Here is a 22751-nt window from a genome sequence, read left to right as displayed (position 1 = left end):
GCATAAAATGTGTGTATCCAGTACTTTGCATGTGTTTACAGTCTGCTCGAGCGAGGGAATGCACGCTTGAGCGAGGACTTGTGTCTCACGCTCGAGCGGAGGTTAAGCGCCCATCGAGCATGAATTGCATGCATCCAGTACTTTTCCCTGAGTTTGCAGTCCGCTCGAGCGGGGAAAGTCACGCTCGAGCGGAGATCTTTTGTTTGCATGTCCGCTCGAGCGTAGAAAGACACGTTCGAGCGAGACCCCTGTTTTCTGAAAATTTGAAAAGTGTTTTAAAGTGCATCTTTGCATCCTTATTCCATCCTAGGCATTCCTAGGCCTAGTTTAAGGCATCTTAATGAGGATATTGATGTAGAACTACACCGAGTCAAGTTAGGGACTAAGTCATTGTTTCCCAAACGTGTAACTTAGTGTGTGTTCATCCTGTAACTGTGTAGGGTTGGCATCCGAGGACACTCACTAGCCTATCTGTAGCTTAGAACTTTGTGAGTAACAATGTTGTAAAGATATATTCAATCATGAGTATTTTCTGAATGACCAACTGTACTACATTCTGAAATGATATTTCTTACTGAATAAATGTTTGTCCTATTTGCGAACTATATTCGTGGCATCCATAGCAATTTACTGTTACTGTACTGTTACTGCTACTGTTACAGAGATCTCTGTCGGTTCCCATGTTGGAACCACTATTGTTTACTGATATGATGCATCAACTGACTGTTCGGTCTGTTAAGACCTACTGTACTGTTTTGCTATAGGATGTACCACATATGACTGCTATGATTGAATGACTGATATACTGTTATAACTGACTGTTTTAAATACTGAAAGGACATTCATTCTTAACCTCTTTACGCATATGTTATTCACTGGGCTTTAGCTCACTGTTTATATATATATATGTAGGTGTCTAGGCACCGGATCGAAGCTAGGAGCGTTGGGTTTAACTCCTTTTTTGTCAAGCCAACCACTGTGCCTCACTGAGAGGTTCCAAGTCCTTCAAGCTAGGGCTTTTTGGGGTGTTTTAGATTCATCCTTTTTATCTCTGTTTTTGTATAGACTGACTGTACCTGTACTGTACTGTTCTAATAGGGATTAGGTCCCTGTCTTGGATGATTGTATATGTATGTATATACTGTTTTGGTTCTGAATGTGAATATGTATGAAAAGTTTTTTTTTGCATACAGACTGTCACAGCTCATTGGACATCTTTTATTACTGTTTTAGCTTCCGCCAGCCCTGTACTCCGTATTACTGTTATTACTGTTAAGCAGGCCTTCGGTAATCATGGATTATTGGCCGGTTACGGTGCTAAACCCATAGAGGCGGGTTTGGGTCGTGACACTACTAAAGGTTATAGATGCTTAGATCCTCTTTCTGGCAAAATCTTTATTTCTCGGCATGTCTTGTTTAATGAATCTTGTTTTCCTTTTGCGTCACAACCTCATGCTTCACCTCCTTCCATTTTTTCTTTTTTCTGGTCCACTCTTGTGTCCTAAAAGTCCTCTTCCAATGCACCTCCCACTTTTTTTTCTCCAGCATTTGTTTCTCCCTTTCTTGCTGTGCCTTCCTCTGCTGCTGTGTCTTCTCTTCTAGCTCAGTCTTCCTCTCTTGTTGTGCCTTTTATTCCCATTAATTCTATTTCCATTCATATTCCTTTGCCTCCTCCTTCTTCTACACCTGTTCCATTTTCTTCTAATATCCATCCCATGTGTACCAGATCAAAAGCCTTTGCCCTTATTACTCTTTCTCTTGATCTCTCCCTCACTGAACCAACCTCTGTCCAGCAAGCTTTGCAATCTTGCGTCTGGGTTACTGCTATGACTGAAGAAATTCAGGCTTTACATAAGCAACAAACATGGGTTTTGGTTCCTCTTCCTTCTCATAAAGCCTCTATTGGTTGCAAGTGGGCTTTCCGGATTAAGAAAAATTCTGATGGTTCCATTGCTTTTTATAAAGCCCGCCTTGTGGCTAAAGGATATCTTCAACAAGAAGGCATTGACAAGCACAAAACTTTTAGTCCCGTTGCAAAACAACCTACCATTCGAATTCTTTTATGTCTTGCTCTTCATCATCACTGGCCTATCAAGTAGATGGATATATCCAATGCTTTTCTTCATGGTACTTTGGAGGAGGAAGTTTATATGGATCAGCCTCCGGGTTTCATTGATGCCTCTTTTCCCTCTGATGTTTGTAAGCTCCAGAAAGCCTTGTATGGTCTCAAACAAGCTCCTCGCACTTGGTTTTCCATTTTCTCCAAATTTTTGCTCAGTCAAGGCTTTTGTTTGAGTCATTCTGACTCTTCTCTGTTTGTTCGCAAGACTTCTTCCACTATTACTATTATTCTCATCTATGTCAATGACATCCTCTTTACTAGTAGTGATTCCTGCTTCATTGCATCTCTTCTTCAACAGATGTATTTGGCCTTCTCCATGAAAGTGTTAGGCTCTCTTTCTTACTTCCTGGGTATTTCTGTTCAGACTTACTCTCATGGTCTTTTCTTATCTTAAAAAAAATATGCTGGGAAACTCCTCCTTAAAGCTGGTTTAGTGGATTGCAAACCTTGTTTTACTCCACTTGCTGTTCATCCTTCTATAACTCCTACTGATACCTTACCTTTTTCTCAACCATCATTTTACAGAAGTCTAATTGGAGGCCTCCAGTATTTAACCATTACTCGACTTGATTTGGGTTTGGCTATCAATCAGGCTTGCCAACATATGCAAGCCCCTACTAATGTTCATTTTGCTCAGGTCAAGCGCCTGCTTCGCTATGTTAAGGGCACTTTACATTATGGTCTTTCTTTTAGCCTTGGCCCTTTTTTTCTTCAAGCCTTTACTGATTCAAATTGGGCTAGTGACGGCTTGGATCGGTGCTCCATATCTGGTTTTTGTGTATATCTTGGTCCTAATCTACTTTCTTGGTCTGCTAAGAAGCAACCAACTGTCTCTTGCTCATCCATTGAGGCAGAGTACCGGTCCATGGCCTATACAACCGCTGAACTCTGTTGGATACAATAGCTTCTTTCTGATCTCTCTATTTCTTGTTCCTACACACCTCTTCTTTGGTGTGATGATGTGTCTGCTATGGCCCTCGCCATTAATCCCATTTTTCATTCTCGGTCGAAACACATTAAAGTTGATTGCCACTTCATTCGGGAACGGGTCTCTTCCAAATAACTTGCCTTGTCTTACATTCCCACCTCTGACCAGGTAGCTGATATTTTTAATAAGCTTTTGCCTTCGTCTCAGTTTTAATATCTGAAAGACAAACTCTTGGTGCTTCTTTGCCCTATTCGGTTGAGGGAGGGTGATAAGAGTGTTGAAGAAACCTGTCACACGGCTTCAACTGATCAGATAGACCAGCCACAGCTACTGCCACAGTTACAACAAAGACATTAGGATAAGCAAGTGCAGAATGTGAAAGACAAGCCACCTGATCAAAGATAGATAGATACAAGTATAGATACAAAGTGTTGTAATGGAAAGTGGTTAGCCGTGTAATAAGTTAGTTAGTTAGTTAGAACAGATTGTAGTTAATGCCTCTCATTATGATGTGATGAAATAATATCTTCATTTCTTGTTATTTCTTCTGTGACCTCGACAGAAGGGTCTCCTATCTACAAAATTCAATGTTAAAGAGATATTCATGTTACAGACTATCAAAATCCAAAATCAGCTTGCTTAATAAGAGCAACAACGCAGACACACCTTCTGTGGCAGATCATTGTCAGGTTCCACAATTTCACCTTCAAACTCGAGATCAGATTCAACTATCTCACTTTCTTCCTGCTCTTCAACTATTCCATGTGGTTAGGCTCTTCCTTATTGTCCTCCAAAGCCTCGTCACTCTCTTTCACAACATAAGGCTTCTGTAATCATATTCATTAAACAAAACATTAAGACTCCCAAAATTTTAAATTGATTGACAGTTCCCAGGTCGCAAAAAACAACCTAAACTATATATTTTCCCTTTGGTAAATTAGATGAGAAAAACAAAATGACAAGAACATGATTTCTCATCTAGGTCAGGAGGAAAAAAAAAAAAACTCTTTCTCACCACGTGTAATTTTATTTTAAATTTTTGTATTTAGATGGAAAAATTAGGTATTTTGAAGAAAAAAAAAAACAATTATAAAGCAACTTTGGTTTCTCACCAAATCTCACCAATTTTTGGTGAGAAACAAAAAATGAATTTAAATAGAGTTCTTCTCACCATTTCTCACCTCTTCAGTCAGCCAAACAATGTGATGAGAGTTTTTTTCTCTCTCTATTTCTATTATTTTTACTCACCAAAGAATGCTGCTTTCACTCATTTTCCTACATTTTCTTAGCAGCCAAATGGATTATATGTATATATATATATATATATATAGAGAGAGAGAGAGAGAGGGAGATGGTTGCAGAAGTATCGATTTGTTATGAGGGCACTCTCCATGAGGAAGCTTACAACCGAGGTTGAAACAAATCAAAACCACACGAAAATCAAATTCAACAGTAAGGCATTTTTACACACATCATATATAAGCATATAAACCAAGACAATGAAGTATTGAAATGGGTTCGACTGAGAGCGAGATTGAAAGAATAAATCAACTGAATCAAACATATAAACCAACTGAATCAAGTATAAATCCAGCATATAAAACCCTAAAGCCACAATCAGAAAAGGAGAAAACAGAGTAAGGGGGGGGGGGGAGAGAGAGAGAGAGAGAGAGAGAAAACGAGAAAGAGAGAAAGAGAGAGACACTGTGAGACTGTGAGCGAGAGAGAGATCGATAGACAAACACACTAAGAGCGAGAGAGCGAGCGAGGGAGAGAGAGATAGACAGACAAACACACGAAGATCAAAAGAGCGAACGAGGGAGAGAGAGAGAACCTGTGATCTGCGGCTGTGCAGGTGGTGCTTTGCGATGGTGGTGATGGCCGTGGCCGTGGCAATGTCTTCCGTACGATGGGCTGCGGTGAGGTGTTTGTCTCTTCGGTTTGGTGTCTGATTGTGAGGTTTGAATGTTGTTGTGTGTAACAGAGAAAGAGGCGGGCAACAATAAAAGAGTTCGCGCGCGTGCCCTAAAAAATTTGAAGATTTAGTGACTAAATGAAATTTTGGTCGGCAAAAGTGTTATTATTGGCGACTATCCTATTTGGTAGCCACAGACAAATAAATAGCGACTATTTTATTGGTTGCCAAAAGTATATTTGGCGACTAAATCTCCATTTGGTCGGAAAAAATTAGTATTTGTCCACTAAAATTTTTAGACACTAAAGATTAACCAAAAAATATACCTGGTTTTTGGCTACTAACATTTATTTTATAGGCAAAAATTCATATACAACGACTAAAAAAAAATTAGTAGCCTAAAATTGAGACTAATGGCCACTAATAAATATTTTAGTTGCTAAAAGTGTCACTTTTGTCGACAAAAAAGTAATTTAGTCGCCAATAAATTGTTAGCAATGGCATATTATATTATTATCTAAGTTATTGGTTTGTAATTGTTCTATGTCCTCAGGGCTCATTTTGTAATTGTCTCATCTTGTAAACCCTAATATTCATTTATAAATAGGGGATGATATCTTATCAAACCCTAAGCTGGTTACTCAAGCTTCATGGTATCAAAGCTTCACCTCTAGGGTTTCGGCACACCCTCACTCTAGGGTTCGAAACTTACCTCGGTGGATCATCTGCTGGGTCGATCTTCAGCTTGTCGATCGTCACTCAGCCGCTTTCCTGTCGCCTTCTGACTCAGCCGTCCCCAGCTCGTTGATCTCTGCTTCGTCTTTATCCTTAGTCAGTTCGTCTTCATCCTCGATCCCTCCTTCGTCTTCATCCTCAGTTGCTGTCGTCACTCTGCTCATCAGTTTGTCGCTTGTCAGTTCGTCGCTCGTCTTCTCCTCAGCCTTCGTCGACCGTCGACCTCACTGGTATACCCTCATACCCTCATACGCTCATACCCTCATACGCCTCCCTGTTTGGTATGATATACACCGTACCAATACATATATATAAATAAATAAATAAATATATATATATATATTAAAAAAAACAAAAAAAATAGGAAAAAAAAAACAAAAAAACAAAAAAACAAAAAAACAAAAAAACAAAAAACAAAAAACAAAAAAACAAAAAAATGATTTCTTAATTTTGTTATGCCTTTATAGTGGTCATTGTGCCTGTTCTTTCACCACCACCTTCTGGGTTTGTGATTACCACTAGTTTTGTTGCGGGTTCGGTAGTATAATATCATGACAAATTCCACCAGTGTGTCCCCTTCTTCTCAAATACCGAGGAGTGAGAGTCCCATTATACCTACTACCATGACTGAGAACCCCAACCCTAATCTGAAAATCACCACCTCTCTATGTAATGGTCAAAACTACCTAGCATGGTCTCAAAGTTTAACTACGTTTTTGAAGAGCAGAGGGAAGATGGGGTCTGTTGATGGTAGGATACAGGCACCTAGTACCACTGACTCGGGTTATGACCAATGGGAGATTACCAACTTTTTGATTATGGGTTGGCTTATCCATTCGATGGTTCCAGAACTTGGTGAGGGCTACTTGTTTATGGAGACTGCCCAGGATGTTTGGGATGCTGTGGCTGCCACCTATTCCCACAAAGGGAATTTCTCACAAGCATTTGAGTTGCGCCGCTCTATTAAGAGCTCACTTTAGGGGGAGCAGACTGTTCTTCAGTACTTCATTTTCCTCACGAACGGCTAGAAATGCCTTGACCACTTGCAAGACTATAAGCCTGTTTGCCCTGCTGATTCTGTCGGGTACAAGAAGTTTATCGCACAGGAACGAGTCTTTAAATTTCTGCCAAGCCTAAATGTGGAGTATGACCCAGTTAGGGGTCGAGTTCTGGGTATGGACACTCTTCCTTCACTTCAGGAGGCATTTGCCTATGTACAGAATGAGGAGAGTCGCCGGTCTGCTATGATGTCCCCTGTCTCTACTGACCGCTCAGCATTACTGTCTACTCCTCGAAATGGCCTCAGCCTAACTCCCATTCCTCCGTCTGCTGCTAAGGAGTCTGTATTCTTTGATTATTGCAAGAAGCCGCGGCATACTCGTGAGACGTGTTGGAAGCTTCATGAGACTCCATTCGGGAGTCGAGGTGATCTGTCTGGTTCTCGAGGAGGTCGGTCCAGCCAGTCTAGAGGATGTGGTTCCTATTCCCGGGCTCATCAGTCCAGTGCTGTTGATACACTTGATTCTAATTCTGCCTCTGTTGGCCAAGCTTCTGATGCTGAGCTGGAGGATGCTTTGCGCCAATTATTGGACCGTCGGTCTTCTACTGCTCTCAGTACAACTTCCTCGTCCTTTGTCCGCTCAGGTAACTTAGCCTCTTCTCCTTGTGTTTTCCTGTGTCATAAGTCTTTGCCTTGGATTATTGATTCCGGTGTCTCAGATCATATGTCTGGCTCCTCTGATCTTTTCTCTGTTTATAAGCCCTCTTCAGGTCAGGACAAAGTTAGGATTGCAGATGGTACTGTTTCTTCCATTTCTAGAAAAGGTTTAGTCCAAGTCACTCCTACCATACATCTATCTTTTGTTCTCCATATTCCCAATTTTTCTGTTAATCTGTTATCCTTGAGTCGTCTTACCCAGGATTTGAATTGTAGTGTGACATTTTTTTCCTGATCATTGTCTTTTTCAGGACCTTGTCATGAAGAGGACGATTGGCAATGGTAGTGCAGAAAATGGTCTCTACTTCCTGGATCAATCGAACAAACTTGCTTATTCTTCCACCACGTCTTCTACTACCCACGCCGATTTATGGCTGTGGTATCAGCGTCTTGGGCATCCTTCATTTTATTTACTTAAGCATTTATTTCCATTTGATTTTGCAAATCATCATGTGTCTGACTTTCTTTGTGAGTCTTGTCAACTTGGAAAACAACACAGAGCTTCTTTTGCTCCCAGTTTGAATAAAAGTTTAGTTTCTTTTTCATTAATTCATTATGATGTTTGGGGTCCCTCTCGTGTTATGTCTGTGAAAGGTCATCAATGGTTTGTTACATTTATTAATGATTTTTCTCGTACTACTTGGGTGTATCTCATGAAAGATAAGAGTGAGGTTTTCTTTGTGTTTCGCGATTTTCATAAGATGATTTGTACTTAGTTTGGGGCCACTGTCAAACTATTTCATTCTAATAATGGCGGTGAATACATAGATTCTGGGTTAGGATAATATTTCTCTACTCATGGCATTATCCATCAAACCTCTTGCACCAATACCTCTCAACAAAATGGGGTGGCGGAACGCAAGAATCGGCATCTTCTTGACATGGCTCGGTGCATGTGTTTTTCTATGAATGTGCCTCGGCCCTATTGGGGCGACGCTGTTCTCACCGCTGCCCATCTTATTAATCGTCTCCCTACCCAGGTCTTGCAAAAACAAGCTCCTCTTCACGTCCTTCTAGGTTCCTAGTCCTTGTTTTCTATTCCTCTCAAAATATTTGGTTGTGTCTGTTTTGTTCATAATTACTCTTCTTTTCGTGGTAAGTTAGACCCTCGCTCCCTCAAGTGTGTTTTCCTTGGTTACTCTCCTACTCAAAAGGGGTATAAATGTTACCACATTCCTTCTCGTAAGTGGTTTGTGTCCATGGATGTTACTTTCTTTGAGTCCCAGTCCTATTTCTTGTCCTCTCCGGTGTCCCCGTTCTCATTTCCGGGGGAGCCTTGGTGTGAAGTGAGTCCTGTGCTGAGTCCTGTGCTTCCTATGGTGGACCCAGTTGTTCTTGCACCACCCTCTTCTACTGTGCTTCCTATGGTAGAACCAGTTGTTCTTGCACCACTCTCTTCTACTGGGACTATAGAACCTAATGTCACTAAGGATAAGGACGGGCATGTTTATGTCCGGGACATAGACAGACAACAAGTTAACTGGATACAAGGGACCACTTCTGCTCCTCCATTGCCATCTCCTACTTCTGATGAGAGTCTAGGTAACTTTGAATCTCTTGAGTCCATTGATCTTGATGTTCCTATTGCCAAGAGAAAGGGTGTGAGATCTTGTACTCAACATCCTATCTCACATTTTGTATCCTACTCTCATTTGTCATCCTCATATAGAGCGTTTGTGTCCAATATTTCCTCTGTTCGCATTCCTAACCATTTTCAAGATGCTCTTACTACCTCTAAGTGAAAACTAGCCATGATTGAGGAAATGAAAGCACTTAGGAAGAATGACACTTGGGAATTGACTGAGTTACCTACGGGCAAACGACCTGTGGGATGTAAATGGGTATATACTGTGAAACACAAAGCAGATGGGTCTATTGAGCGTTACAAGGCAAGACTTGTGGCAAAAGGGTTTACTCAGACATATGGTATTGATTATCAGGAGACCGTCGCACTCGTGGCTAAAATGAATTCAGTCAAAGTACTTCTCTCTCTAGCAGCTAATCTAGATTGGTCGTTTTATCAGTTTGATGTCAAGAATGCCTTTCTCCATGGTGATCTCGAAGAAGAGGTATATATGGACATTCCTCCTGGTTTTGAGGATCATCAGACAAAAGGCAAAGTATGCAAGCTTCGGAAGTCATTATATGGTCTCAAACAGTCTCCAAGGACTTGGTTTGAGAGATTCACTTAGGCTATGTTTAAATATGACTTCAAATAGAGTCAGGCAGATCACACCTTGTTTGTGAAACATTTCTCACATGGTAAGACTACAACACTTATTGTTTATGTAGATGACATAGTTTTTACGGGCAATGATAGTGGGGAAATACCTTTATTGAAGAAATATTTAGCTAGTGAGTTTGAAATCAAAGACTTGGGAAGCTTGAAGTATTTTCTGGGAATTGAAGTTGCTCGCTCGAAAAATGAGATATTTATCTCACAGAGAAAATACGTGCTTGACCTGTTGAAGGAAACTGGGATGCTTGGCTGCAAGGCATGTACCACTCCACTGGAACCCAATCAGAAATTGAGGGATGATGAAGGAGGAGAAGCTGTTGATAGGGGGAGCTATCAGCGATTAGTGGATAAGCTCATTTACCTATCTCACTCCCGTCTTGATATTACTGTTGCTGTCAGTGTGGTTAGTCAGTTTATGCATGCTCCTCATCAGATTCATTTTGAGGCTGTCATGAGAATCTTGAGGTACTTGAAGTTTGCTCTTGGTAAGGGTCTTTATTTTTCAAAGTATGATCATCTTCGTGTGGAAGCCTATACAGATGCTGACTGGGCTGGGTCAGTAACTGATAGGAGATCGACTTCAGGGTATTGCACCTTTGTTGGAGGTAACCTAGTTACTTGGAGGAGTAAGAAACAGAATGTGGTTGCCAGGTCAAGTGCAGAAGTTGAGTTTAGAGCTATGGCACAAGGTGTGTGTGAACTTTTATGGATCAAGTTATTGTTGAGTGATCTAGGTATTGATCAGACGGACTCCATGCGGTTATACTGTGACAATAAGGCCGCCATCAACATTGCTCACAATCCGGTTCAACATGACAGGACAAAACATGTTGAGATTGATCGCCACTTCATTAAGGAGAAACTCACTAGTGCTACCATTTGTACTCTTTTTGTCCAGTCTGGTGAACAACTTGCTGATATTCTCACCAAGGGGGTTGGGAATAAACCATTTCATGACATATTAGGCAAGCTGGGCATGAGAGATATCTTCGCACCAGCTTGAGTGGGAGTGTTAGCAATGGCATATTATATTATTATCTAAGTTATTGGTTTGTAATTGTTCTATGCCCTCAGGGCTTATCTTGTAATTGTCTCATCTTGTAAACCCTAATCTTCATTTATAAATAGGGGATGATATCTTATCAAACCCTAAACTGGTTACTCAAGCTTCATAAATAATATTTCTCGACTAAAACAGTTGTAGTAGCTAAAAATTGTACCAACGCCGACAAATACATATTTTTGTCGCCCAAAGTGACATTTTTGGCGTCTAAATTTTATTTAGTCGCCAAAAGTAATCGCTAAATGTGCAAATTCTTGTAATGTTATGTGCAAGGCAAATCCGAGCAGAATTGCAAACTGATTAAGTTAGACCAACCATTAGAGTTACAACACCAACTAATTGAATCATAACTTTAAAGCCAAATGTACAAATTCTTGTGATGTTATGTGCAAGGCAAATCTGAGCAGGATTGCAAGTTATAATTGATTAAGTTAGACCAACCATTAGAGTTACAACACCAACTAAGACCAACCATTAGAGTTACAACACCAACTAATTGAATCATAACTTTAAACAATTAGAATAATTGTATTTTAATTACGCACCTCATCATAACCAGAGGGTGAGCATTATGTAAACTCTTTAAAAGAATGCATACTGTAAATTTTATTATATTCCTATGTTAAAATAGAAAATACCATATAAAGTAATACATCTTACACTTTTTTTACTAGGTGGTATGTCATATAATAATGAAAAATTAAATATCACCTCAATGATATTATAAATGTCACATGATGAAATTTTAAAATGAAAAGCATCACTCACTTCAAAGATATGGCACAATGAATATCTTTTAATATAATTTTTTTTTTTAAATTTGTACAATCGTAAAAATGATCACACATAGATGGTGCATTTTGTCACATAAATTAAGAAAAGACAAGCAGGCTCTCATGATTCATGAATTTGAAAAAAAAAAAAAAAATTATGGTGACATATGGTTCCGCAGTTGTAAAATATCCTACTGTAAAAAATTGGGAAAAAGAAAAAGAAGAAGGAGGGGGAAGTGATGGTAATCAACAAAAATGGAGGACGGAGCCTTCGTAGATAGTGGTCAACTGGATCCTGAAGGAGCGAACAGCAACCTTAGCCCCGCCTGAGTATCTGTATCTGTTCTTCTGCCGCTGCTTACTCCGGATCCTCCTCATGCTCTTCTTCTCAGAAACAGAGCTTGATAATACTCCTCCTCCTCCTGCTACTCCTAGTGCTTCTTCTGGATAAGACTTATCTGAGAAGCCCTTCAATTCATCACGGTCCTCCTCCACCATCTCATAATAATAATAATGTTTACCATCAGAATTAGAAGATGAAGGAACTCTCTGATGATGATTATCACGCTTACTCGTACTCGTACTTTTACTCGTACTAGTATTATTGTTAATGTTGACTTCTTCTAAGAAGAAGGGGGAAATTCGAGCCATGTTGTTTTGGCGGGCACGAGCACGGTGGTGGCGACCTTGACGGATAGAGGAGGAGGAGGAGGAGGAGGAGGAGGGTTTGTTATAAGAAGAAGAATTGGATGATGATTTATGGAGGGAGTGGGAGAGGGCGAGGCTGGCCTTGGCGGCCAAAGCGGCCATGTCGGAGGCAGTAATTGGGTACTGAAGCTTAGAAGCGGGGAGGACGAAGTAGAGCTGATCCGGCTGAAGTTGGTATTCCCCATTCAAAGCTTGGATATATTCATCATAGTACAAGAGGTCTGAGCTGCACACGAAGAATTTCGCCGAATTCCAATTGAAATTTGAATTGGAATTCGAGGTAGGTGGCAATGACGACGACGGTGTTGGTGGAAGGGTTGGAAATTCCATGTGGAGGACTTGAGAAACAGTCACGGGAACTGTATATTTGTGCAGATCGCCATTAGCCGATACCACATTACTAGTTGGAAGCCCACTCCCACTCCCACGCTCTGAATCTGCTTCTTCTATTGAAGACAAACAACCACCCATTTCTATTTTAATTTATTTATATTTTGTTGTTGTTGTTGTTGAGTCTAGACAAGAAGGAGGAGAAGGAAAAATGATGGTAATAATGAAGGAAGGGAGCGAGTGAGGGAGAGAGGGAGGAAATGAGGCGTTTGAGTTGAGTGGTTTGTTGAGGGACGGAATTTATTAGAAATTAAGGAAAGTGTGAGGAGAGAGAATGGAATGAGCTAAGCGATCACGTCACTCTCATTAACGCACGCATCAAGCGACGACTCTTGATTTGAATATCTCTCTCTCTCCCTCTCAGTGGGATACCAAGACAATCACAGCTAAGCAATGACAACTTTATTACTTGGAATAAAGGAAAATGCATTTTACCCCAGCTGGGGGTGACACCAGTGAGGTGTCAGCTGGAAGTTGGTCTGAAAAAAACAGTTGGTCTGAAAAAAATAATTTTTTTTTTTTTTTGATTTTTGATCAGTGGAGGCGTGCCACGTCACTAGGGGCGCGACCCCCACTGGGTGTATGAAGCAGAACCATGGAATAAAATAGAATGTTACTTCCATTCACCATATGAAAATCTGGTAAAACATAAAAATATCAAGTTAACGAGTGTCATTAGATTACAAATAAAAAGATAAAAAATTTAATGAATACAAAATATTTTTGTTAAAATTAATTATTAAATTATATTATTTCTGACAATTAAAGTCACAAATAATATACTTTTCCTTCGTGCATTGCATCGCATCAGTATTAGCATTGGAAGTTTCCGGAGAATCTCATGTCATGGCTGACAGGGTAATTGTGTGATTACTAAATCATTGATTTAAGGGGAGACAGTTATGTCAGTCAATCGGTCAACATTGCCGGGAAATCTAACCTTGCGGTGCAAGTACGAAATATTACGTTTAGTATATAAAAATTAGAATTTTTTTTTTAAACCCAAAAAAAGGGTGTAAATCCTCACAAATTTTCATTTATACTCCACCATACCATATATATTTTTATAATTTTTTTAGGACAGATTTTATTTTATCCCCCTATAGTTTAGGTCAGGTACGATTTATTCTTGACATTCAGAAATCACCACATAACTTTCTTGTGATTTATATACTAAAATGCACTGTTAGTTTTTCTGTCTAAGATAACAGAATGTAAAAGTTACGCACTTGTACAGAGAGTGAGTCCGTTTTTATCATGGAAATACCCTTTCTACCTTTTTAAATTTACAACAGATGCCATCCTATTTTCATCCTTCTTTTTTTTCACCTCTTCTTATTCACCTTTTTTGTTTTGTTTTGTTTTGTTTTTTTTTTTCTGGAATCATAGTAGGTGTTTGGGAAGTGAATTTTTTTGTAGGTTTTTTTAGTTGTAGGATATTATTGGAGGATTTTTTTGTAGGTTTTTTTTTTTTTTTTGTGTTTGGGATGGTAGTTGAGTTTTTTTGTGGTTATATGTGATATTTGTGAGAGAAAAAATGAAATGATTATGGGGTTTGATGTGATATTTTGTTTGGATTATTTTTTTTTAGTTTTGTAAAACATTTGTCTTGTAGTGAAAAAAAAAAAAAAATCCAAAAACCTAGTTGCCAAACACCGCTATATACATCATCATATACATATAAATCATTATATATGTATATATATATATATATATATATATATATATTTCTGGAATCAACATCATGTTTTTGAAATCATAAAATTATTTTGGATTCATCAACATCATCATCCGAAACATAGAGCAAAAATCATGGAGTTTATAAATTGAAATACAATCAAAGAGCAAAAATTAGCTAAAAATATTCCTCCCAAACCAAACCAACCCTTATGTTCTGTGTATAACCTATCCTTGATTTGAATTGGGCATCGTCATTAAGGAGAGAGAGAGAGAGAGAGTGGAACTAGGGCAAAGAAGGTAGTAGATGTAGCATTCAAGGCATGGAAGAACCACTATTACAAAAACAATTAAAGATCACACTTTTACAAATGAAAATATCTCACTTTTATTGAAAGTGTGATATAAAAATTTAGATTGATTTTTTAATCACACTTGATTTGATTAAGTGTGATAATATTTATTTTTTATGTCATTTTTCAATTAAGTGTAATTATATATATATATATATATTTAATCACATCTTATAATTAACATGTGATTAAAGATCACATAAGAAAAATTAAAAATATCTCACTTTTATTAAAAGTGTGATTAAAAAAATTTAAATGATTTTTTAATCACACTGAATTTAATGAATGAGATAATATTTTTTTTAATCACACATTTTAAATAAGTGCAATTATATATATTTATATAGAGTTTAAACCCAAACCTAATCACCCTAACCTTATATATATTAGTCTAAACCCTAACCTAAAACTCCCTCTCACTCTCTCTCACTCTTTCTCTTCCACCTCCTACATCTTCGCCTCTAGTGGCGCCACAGGTGACCACTACTGCCGCCGCCACCACCTCCTCCCTCGCCACCCTCTGTTTCTTCTCCTATTCTCTTCACTGATCTTTATCGGTCGTCTACTTCGTCTTCTCCACTCTCGTCGTCGGTTCCAAAACCTTAACCCTATCTTCGATCTTCTCCAATCCCTCCACAAGCCATATGTTCGAATCCAGACCCTACATTCCTCTCAACTGTTTCAGAACCTTTGTCTACAAAGGACTACCGCTGGACTTGTCAGAACGGGGGATCTCGAATGGGCTGATTGCGATCAGAAAGATCAGGGGGCGAGGCACATTAATGCGTTAGAAACAAAATCGAAAGATGGACAGTTTATCTTTGCCCTATTTTTTCTCTCCATTTATGTTTAATCGACCCCTCAATCTTCTCTGATTAGAACTCTACACCAGATTTGCCGGTTCAGTCCAACTCCAGGTTCAGCCTTGAGGTACACCCCACTCTCCTCTCATTCTCTGCCTTTGTTTTTCACTTTATTTCTTTTCTTCACTTTCCTCTCAATGAATTCAAGATTTAGATTTCTTTTTCTGTTTATATTTTCCATTTTTTCCCTCAGAAACCAAAAGATTGGATCAATATACACTTCTCTTATCTCAAATTTAGGTTTAATTTTTTCCTTCTTGTTGATTTCAAATTCTACTGAAGATTTTTTATTTTCTCATAGACATGATTATAAGTTGAATACAAACTACCAACACAAGTCCACACCCAGATAAAAATGTTTCTCATCGATGTTGTCTTGCTTCTTTCTTCTAAAAGGGTTCTATTTACCTATGAGGATTATGTCAATTATTAGTGTTCACTAAGGTAATTTCCATGTTTGTTTTTCTATGTTTTTTTAATTGCTCGAGAATTATGCCGAATTTACTTTGATGATATTATTGTGGTTGGTTAGGGCGTGCCTGAAATGCTTTTCCCATGACTAATGGTTGGAATTTGGTTTCTTCCAAATATTTTGTAATGTCAGCAAATATAATATGAGGTGGTCAGAATGGGGAGGAATTTTGTTTGCAATGCTGAGCTATTGGTCAAAACTGAAACTAGGGCTTGCTGCAAATGAAAGCAATTTAGTATATTTGTCCTCTGATTCTGTGGTCAATTGTTATTAAATAGTTTTTCCCATTTTTTTTGGTTTCTGATTTCATCGATGGGAATATTGTTTCCATTGTTCCAGAGATGGCTTCATGATTGCCAAGTAATTATAACTGAATATTGTGCCAATTCATTGTTACATAACAGCATTTGGATGTGAATACGATCAATGATATGAACTGTTGTTCAACTTCTGATATTATCATAATTCTTGTGATAATTTTTCCAATGATGAAGCTTTTAGACATTACAGCAATGTTGTTGTTTTTCTAAACCAGATGGCATATTATGGGGTAAAGTGAATTTAGGCCTTTTCAATTTGGCCTTGACCTATTAAGGATTTATATTTGACTACAACATGGGTTTCATGGAATTTAGTCATGCATTTCATATGTTTTCCCATAGATAAAGCTTCTCTCTTTGCTATTCTATATGTAAAGTTGGTATATTTTCTGTCTTTTTAATGCAGATAGGAACTAACTTTCTTCTGCATGGGGCTTCACTCAGTTAATAGTCACTGTTGGCGAGGATTGTACATGTCGTGTGTGGGGACTGGATGGTAACCAACTTAGGATGATAAGGGAGCACATGTAAGTTAAGTTTGCAATTGTGCATGTGTATTTTGATGTGCTATAGCTTAAAGTGTAAGACCTTAAATTGCACATATTTTAATTTTCTACAATGTTGCAACTGAGCTTGTTAATAGCACGGATCATGAGCCTACATAACCATAATGCCCACACAATACAGTTAGACCAAATCTTGTTGTGTAGTTATGATGCTGAGATAATACTGAACCAGTTTAGGTTGTCAACTATTCACATGCCACATCATGGGTTCGTTCAACTCATCTGATCAATTTGGTTTGGGCATCCTACGAAGTTTATCATCTTGTCAAGTTATTCTACAATTTGTCAGTACTATTCTTTTCTTTTTATTATTATTTGGAGTATGAAAGATGAATTCTGCTATGCGGTTTCTCTTTTCCAGAAGCCTTTCATTCAGATAAAGCATCGTATCTGTTAAATGTTTTTCTATTATCAATGTCATGTGTGTATGGCCCCTCTCCTTTTAGAATTTTTAATTTAGAGTAAATGTTTTTGGTTGATGGCCTGGCTATTCTATACCATCACTCATTTGAACACCTAATTGGCGTTGTTCTAGTGTTTTCTTCACCATGCTGTTACCTTTTCCCTCATGTTTCTTTACTACATTGACATTTTTTTCTTGATTTCAGTTGTTACATGGAAGAAAAGTCTTCTCATGTTTGAGAATTTTTTATCATTAGGGATAAGGCCCAGACCAGACTATGTTAATAACCCTAACTGAATTTGCTGCCAAAATTGGACTAACAGCTTCCACTGGCTAATTAAGAACTTGTGTATCTTGGTGATCCGATCTGCATAATAGTTTGCTTCTCGCATATATGTTTGAATTCCCATCCAAGATTCTAGCTAGTAGCTCTCTGATGCTCAAAATGAGACTGTAACCGGGATCAAAAGAGGAAACAGAAGCAATTGGAGTCTATCTGAGTATGCAACTGGGTTGGTTTCCAGCTTGACTTTGCTGTGACCTTCTGGAAGACATTTCAATGTACGACACAAATCTGTAGACAGCAGTAGTATTTGTTGCCCAGCCTATATATTTGACAAAACCCACAATCCAATATGTTGTTTTACGGTGATTTCTAATTTGTATGATTGGCTCTTAAAGCCACAAGGACATATCCACTCTTACAATTCGCCTCTATATTTGCTAACATGATGCTGTTTTCATTAGACATCAATTTTAACATTACATGTATAATTTTTTTGTTACACTTACATTGCTTACTTTTATATAGTAGAAAGTCTTCTTTGTTTTTTTTTTTTTTGTTTTTTTTTTAAATAACTATTTGTTACTATGCAGTGGGAGGGGAATATGGTGATGCTTGTATGATCCAAACTGTTCACTACTTGTTATTGCTGGATTTGACTCATTAATTAAAAACACAGCTGCTGAATGCTTCTCTGTTCAAGAGCTCAGAGAGGCATGATGAGGCAGCAAAAGAACTCACTGATAGAACAAAGATCTTCACTGTTCGTATCCCACGTTCATCTAAGCATATTGGACTTATGAACAGGTAACCTCCTTCTTGCAAGTGTTGCACTTAGCCAAAAAGAATAGAGGAAGAATAATGGTATTTCTATATGTACTGGTAGTGGCATTTGTTAGTAGCATAGTGAACCAAAACAGTATTTTCTCAATATTATTTTTGATAATGAAGAAAATAGTGGATGGTGTGTGTAGAGGTTGTCCAAGAACTTTCGTATGAATAGGTTGTTTAGACATCTCTAGTATGAAACTGGTATCCTATAAACCTTCAATGTTATTTTGGGTTACCTCGCCTTCTTCATTCCTCATTGCTATCATTTTAGTGAATCCTTATTTACGGGCCCTTCTGGTCCCTTCGGACATCTTGCAACAAAAGTGAATATGTAAGGTGCTTGCGTTTTGCACGTGAAGATGCCCTTTATGTTGCTACAAACAATGGTTACTTGTACCATGCTAAACTATCCAATATGTGGGACATAAAATAGATTGAACTTCTAAGGGTCAGTGAAATAGTGCCAATTGTTTGTATGGACTTGTTGTCTAGAAGCTCATCCAACCTTCCTAGTACTGTCGAAGATTTGGTTGCTATTGGAGATGGTAAAGGGCACATGACAATTGTCAGCATTGTTGGTGATATTCATACTCCTAAAGTCGGCATCACTTTGACTTGGTCAGCTGGAGTAGAGAGACAACTTTTGGGAACATATTGGTGCAGATCACTAGGTAGTAGGTAAATGACCATTCCTTGTCTTTAAATAATAATTATGTTTAAGCTAGAAGTACATCTTAGTTGCTTGTAGGGTGATGGGATATATCATATAGATCGCATTATCTCTCTTGCTTGCTGCTAAATATCTTGAGTTTGATTATGAACTGATTGAAGCATCACTTATTTAATAGTTCTGTGTGCTGGTTTTGCTAAGGGCTCTAGAAATCATTTAAGTTCTAATCATCAGATTGATTTTCTTGGCCATTATGTGGATGGAATTCAAATGGGAGGTTCCCCATGTTTTACTAATGTTAGTTGATAAATACCTTATTGTTCCTACTTCACTGTTAATCTGTAGAAGCTTGTAAAAGCTCACAAGTATTTGATGCTTTTTATCATGTCGATTCATCTTTACTTCTGATATTGATATTACAAGTCTTTTTTCTTTCTTTTGTGGGTACTTTGTGCTTTTTCTGTGGAGTGTAATGATTCAGGAGTCCACTTTGTCCAAATTCAGGTCTGAAGTTCAAAGCTCACAGGTGTTACTTTATTGATGTTATTAGCTTGTGAATTTCTCTCTATGATTTTCATGATTTGCCCAAGCATTATTATTACTAAAGCAATACTATGAATTGCTAACAAACACATTCAATGTCATATCACTACATATCGAAAAATTTTGTATGGAGGGATTAAGTATAATGATATTTGATTTAACATTCATGCAATAATTCTTGTGAATGTGTGTCACTCTAGCATGTCATGCTTGCTTGACATTGATCATCACATATACAGTCAGTTGATGCATAACCACAACAGAGTTGATTGATTCCCATATAGGTTGATAGTTTGGTTTTGGAGTTGCTAAAAGGCAATTTGTGTTTGTAGCGGTCTCTGAATTAATTTGTATTTTCATTTTTCAGGTCAGAAATTAATTAGAAAGATGCAAAATATAGTCAAAGAATTCAAGAAGTTTATGCTTCAAATTTTTTCATTTTTTAATATATGTAATCACAGTTAAAAACTTTTTATTAATTCATTTGTATATACTTTTGAACATTTAACTTTTATTTATGAAACACATGATGTTATTCCATTCAATATGTGACTGTGGTTATGATTTAAAGGATAGTATATAGTGTGTTACATTCTTCAAATGCATGTAGAAAAATAATATTGATTATTCTTCAAATATGTTGAACCCTTTTTTTTTAATCACACACATTAACTGTAATGGCAAATACATATAACGTGTGATCTTATCTCATTATTAATCACATTTTTTATTAGATATTAATCACACTTAAAATAAGTGATCTAACTGTTTATTATCACATGTTTTATTAGTTATTAATCACACTTAAAAAATGTGATCTAAATGTTATTAATTACACTTAAAAGACGTGATCTAAATGTTTATTATCACAGGTTTTGTTAGTTTTTAATCACACTTAAAAGATGTGATCTAAATATTTTTAATTACACTTAAAAGATGTGATCTAAATATTATTAATCACACTTAAAACGTGTGATTAAAAATGATCATTTTTAATCACACTCCCAAAGATCACACTTTGATAAAACTTAAAAAGTGTGATTAAATAACATAGATCACACAAAAAAATTATGATCTTTATCTATTTTTGTAGTATTGAGCATAGATTGGGATGAGATGGCTAAGCTTCTCGTCTCCGATGAGGCTTACAAGGAGTTCGTTAACCTCTACCTTGCCTTCAACGAAGTCAACTCCACTCTCTAGACCAAGTTCAGTCAGGTCTCTCTCTCTCTCTCTCTCTCTCTCTCTCTTCCTCTATTTGTCTCTCTCTAGGGTTTGCTTATGTGATAGATCTGCAATCTTTATCTAGTTCGGTTTTTGTAATGAATTTTAATCAATTGATTGCGGTATCCTTTGGTTAAGCTGCCAAATGATCGTTTCCAACTCTATTTCTTCCTTAAAGGAAGGGGGATTTTTTTGATCTGTTCGCAAATTATATTTACTTAGATGAATCTTTTGTTTGGCATTTCCAGATAATGTTTTATGTGTAACAAACTACGGATTGTCACAACGTCGTCAGCACAAACATTGAGATCATATTTACTATCGTATATTTGTGATTGCTACGCGGATCAATGCCTTATACTATAATATATATGAAGATGAGATTGTAAATTGGGTTTGATATGTATATATGTATATGCATGTACACATTATCAAGAAAAATATGAAGATGAGATTGTATATATATATGTATGTACACATATAAAGTTTGAAATGGAGAGAGAGAGAAAGAAGAAGAAGAAGAAGAAGATGAAGATAGAGAGACAGGGGAACAAGATGAATATGAGAGTATAATTGTCAATTTACAATTTCTGTTAACAGAAGTTAGTGTGCGTGGGAGCCGAATAACAGAAATTGGGATAGGTGATGGGTTTGAAGAGACTGGAGTTTCAAATCGTAATAAATGCAAAAGATGTACGAATGAGGTGGGAATGTATAATGATGATCGAAAGGCCTGTGTTCTGACATACACATTGGGATAGGTGAAGCTGCCTAATTTATGTTTCACTTGACTTTTCAAATTCGAAACCAAACACACCAATTAACTATCATCAATAGGGAGTTTAGGGGCAATTGTGGGAGCCGAATAAAGGGCAGAGTCAGAAGCGTACGCTTCGAAGGATGGACATTTGTTCGGCTCTAATCTGCACGGTTAGGAGGCCGATTACTATTAACAGGCCGAATAGCTATGGGGCCGAATAAACAAGCTATTTGAGAGCAGAAAGTGGACCAGGCCCTGAGGCCTTGTAAACGAGTATAAATAGAGGAACAACAGTCAAAGTAACGCACGTGAGAACTATTGAGCTTAACTTAGAACATAAGTAATCTTGAGTGTGGAGACTGACTTGCCCGTCGGAGTGCTAATTCCGGCACCCCCGATCGGAGTGTTTATTCATTTTCAGGTGACCAGAAGAGGATCAATAGCGTCCCTCAAGATCAGAAGAGTATTTCCAAATCGCATCCCCACAATTGGCGCCGTCTGTGGGAATACTCAAACACATCTATGGCGGGCGTAACGGAAGACCCTCTGGTAGTCATTGATGAAAATACGCAGAGAGACGACCTCACTCCAACAAACATTCTTGGACCGAAGACTATCCCTGCAAGACACGCTTTGAACTTCGCCTCACCCTTGACTCCAGAGCATGAGGCAATGCAGGCGATCATGGAACAAGCAAAGCAAAACGAATAGAGGTTGGAGAACAAGATCGTAGAGAACGAACGTCTCCGTCAGGATTTGGCCTTGGAAGTGGCAAAGTCCAAACAAGCTGTACGCTAAGATCCATAACGAGTGGTGAGGGTAGGTGGTCGACGATCTCGAGCCTGACAACAAGACACTGATAGCGACTCCGACTCATTATCCCTGGAACCCAAGAAAAAGGGACGATCTGAAACTTCCAGTGTGGTTATGTCCAAAACCCAACACCTTCCGTTCTTCAAGTGGCCATCGAAAATGTTAGGACCTCCTGACACGAGAAGACGGGACAGACGGTGTAAGCATCACAAGGACCATGGCCATGATACTGAGAGTCGTTATGCACTGAAGGATCACCTGGATGAATTGGTACAAGATGGCCGCCTACAACAGTACATCCGAAAAAGTAACCTAACCAAAGCAATGGCCTTAAGTCCGGATTCACCTCCGCTTGGCGTGATCCATATGATAAACAGCCTGCC

The 22751-nt window shown here is 38.1% G+C and overlaps 1 protein-coding gene and 2 long non-coding RNA genes across 3 annotated transcripts; 1 reads left to right on the top strand and 2 right to left on the bottom strand.

Annotated features, from left to right (window-relative positions):
* Positions 1–1559: 1559 nt before the first annotated feature.
* On the bottom strand, positions 1560–5239 carry LOC145788893 (uncharacterized). The gene is made up of 3 exons (XR_014365351.1): positions 4885–5239; positions 3717–3877; positions 1560–3625 (listed from the first exon to the last, which is right to left on the bottom strand). It is a non-coding gene; the product is annotated as an uncharacterized LOC145788893 (long non-coding RNA).
* A 6258-nt stretch (positions 5240–11497) lies between these two features.
* Positions 11498–12958, bottom strand: LOC114269355 (uncharacterized). The gene has a single exon (XM_028210664.2). The coding sequence runs from the start codon at positions 12669–12671 to the stop codon at positions 11739–11741; it is 933 nt and encodes a 310-aa protein (XP_028066465.2). The 5' UTR covers positions 12672–12958; the 3' UTR covers positions 11498–11738.
* Positions 12959–15160: 2202 nt separating this feature from the next.
* LOC114286040 (uncharacterized) lies at positions 15161–18496 on the top strand. Its single transcript, XR_003637389.2, has 3 exons — positions 15161–15550; positions 16720–16802; positions 18121–18496. It is a non-coding gene; the product is annotated as an uncharacterized LOC114286040 (long non-coding RNA).
* The last annotated feature ends 4255 nt before the right edge of the window (positions 18497–22751 follow it).

Source organism: Camellia sinensis, chromosome 3, assembly GCF_055761805.1.
Source record: "Camellia sinensis isolate YWXY chromosome 3, ASM5576180v1, whole genome shotgun sequence".
NCBI classification, from domain to species: domain Eukaryota; kingdom Viridiplantae; phylum Streptophyta; class Magnoliopsida; order Ericales; family Theaceae; genus Camellia; species Camellia sinensis.
This window is presented reverse-complemented; position numbering and strand designations above follow the sequence as displayed.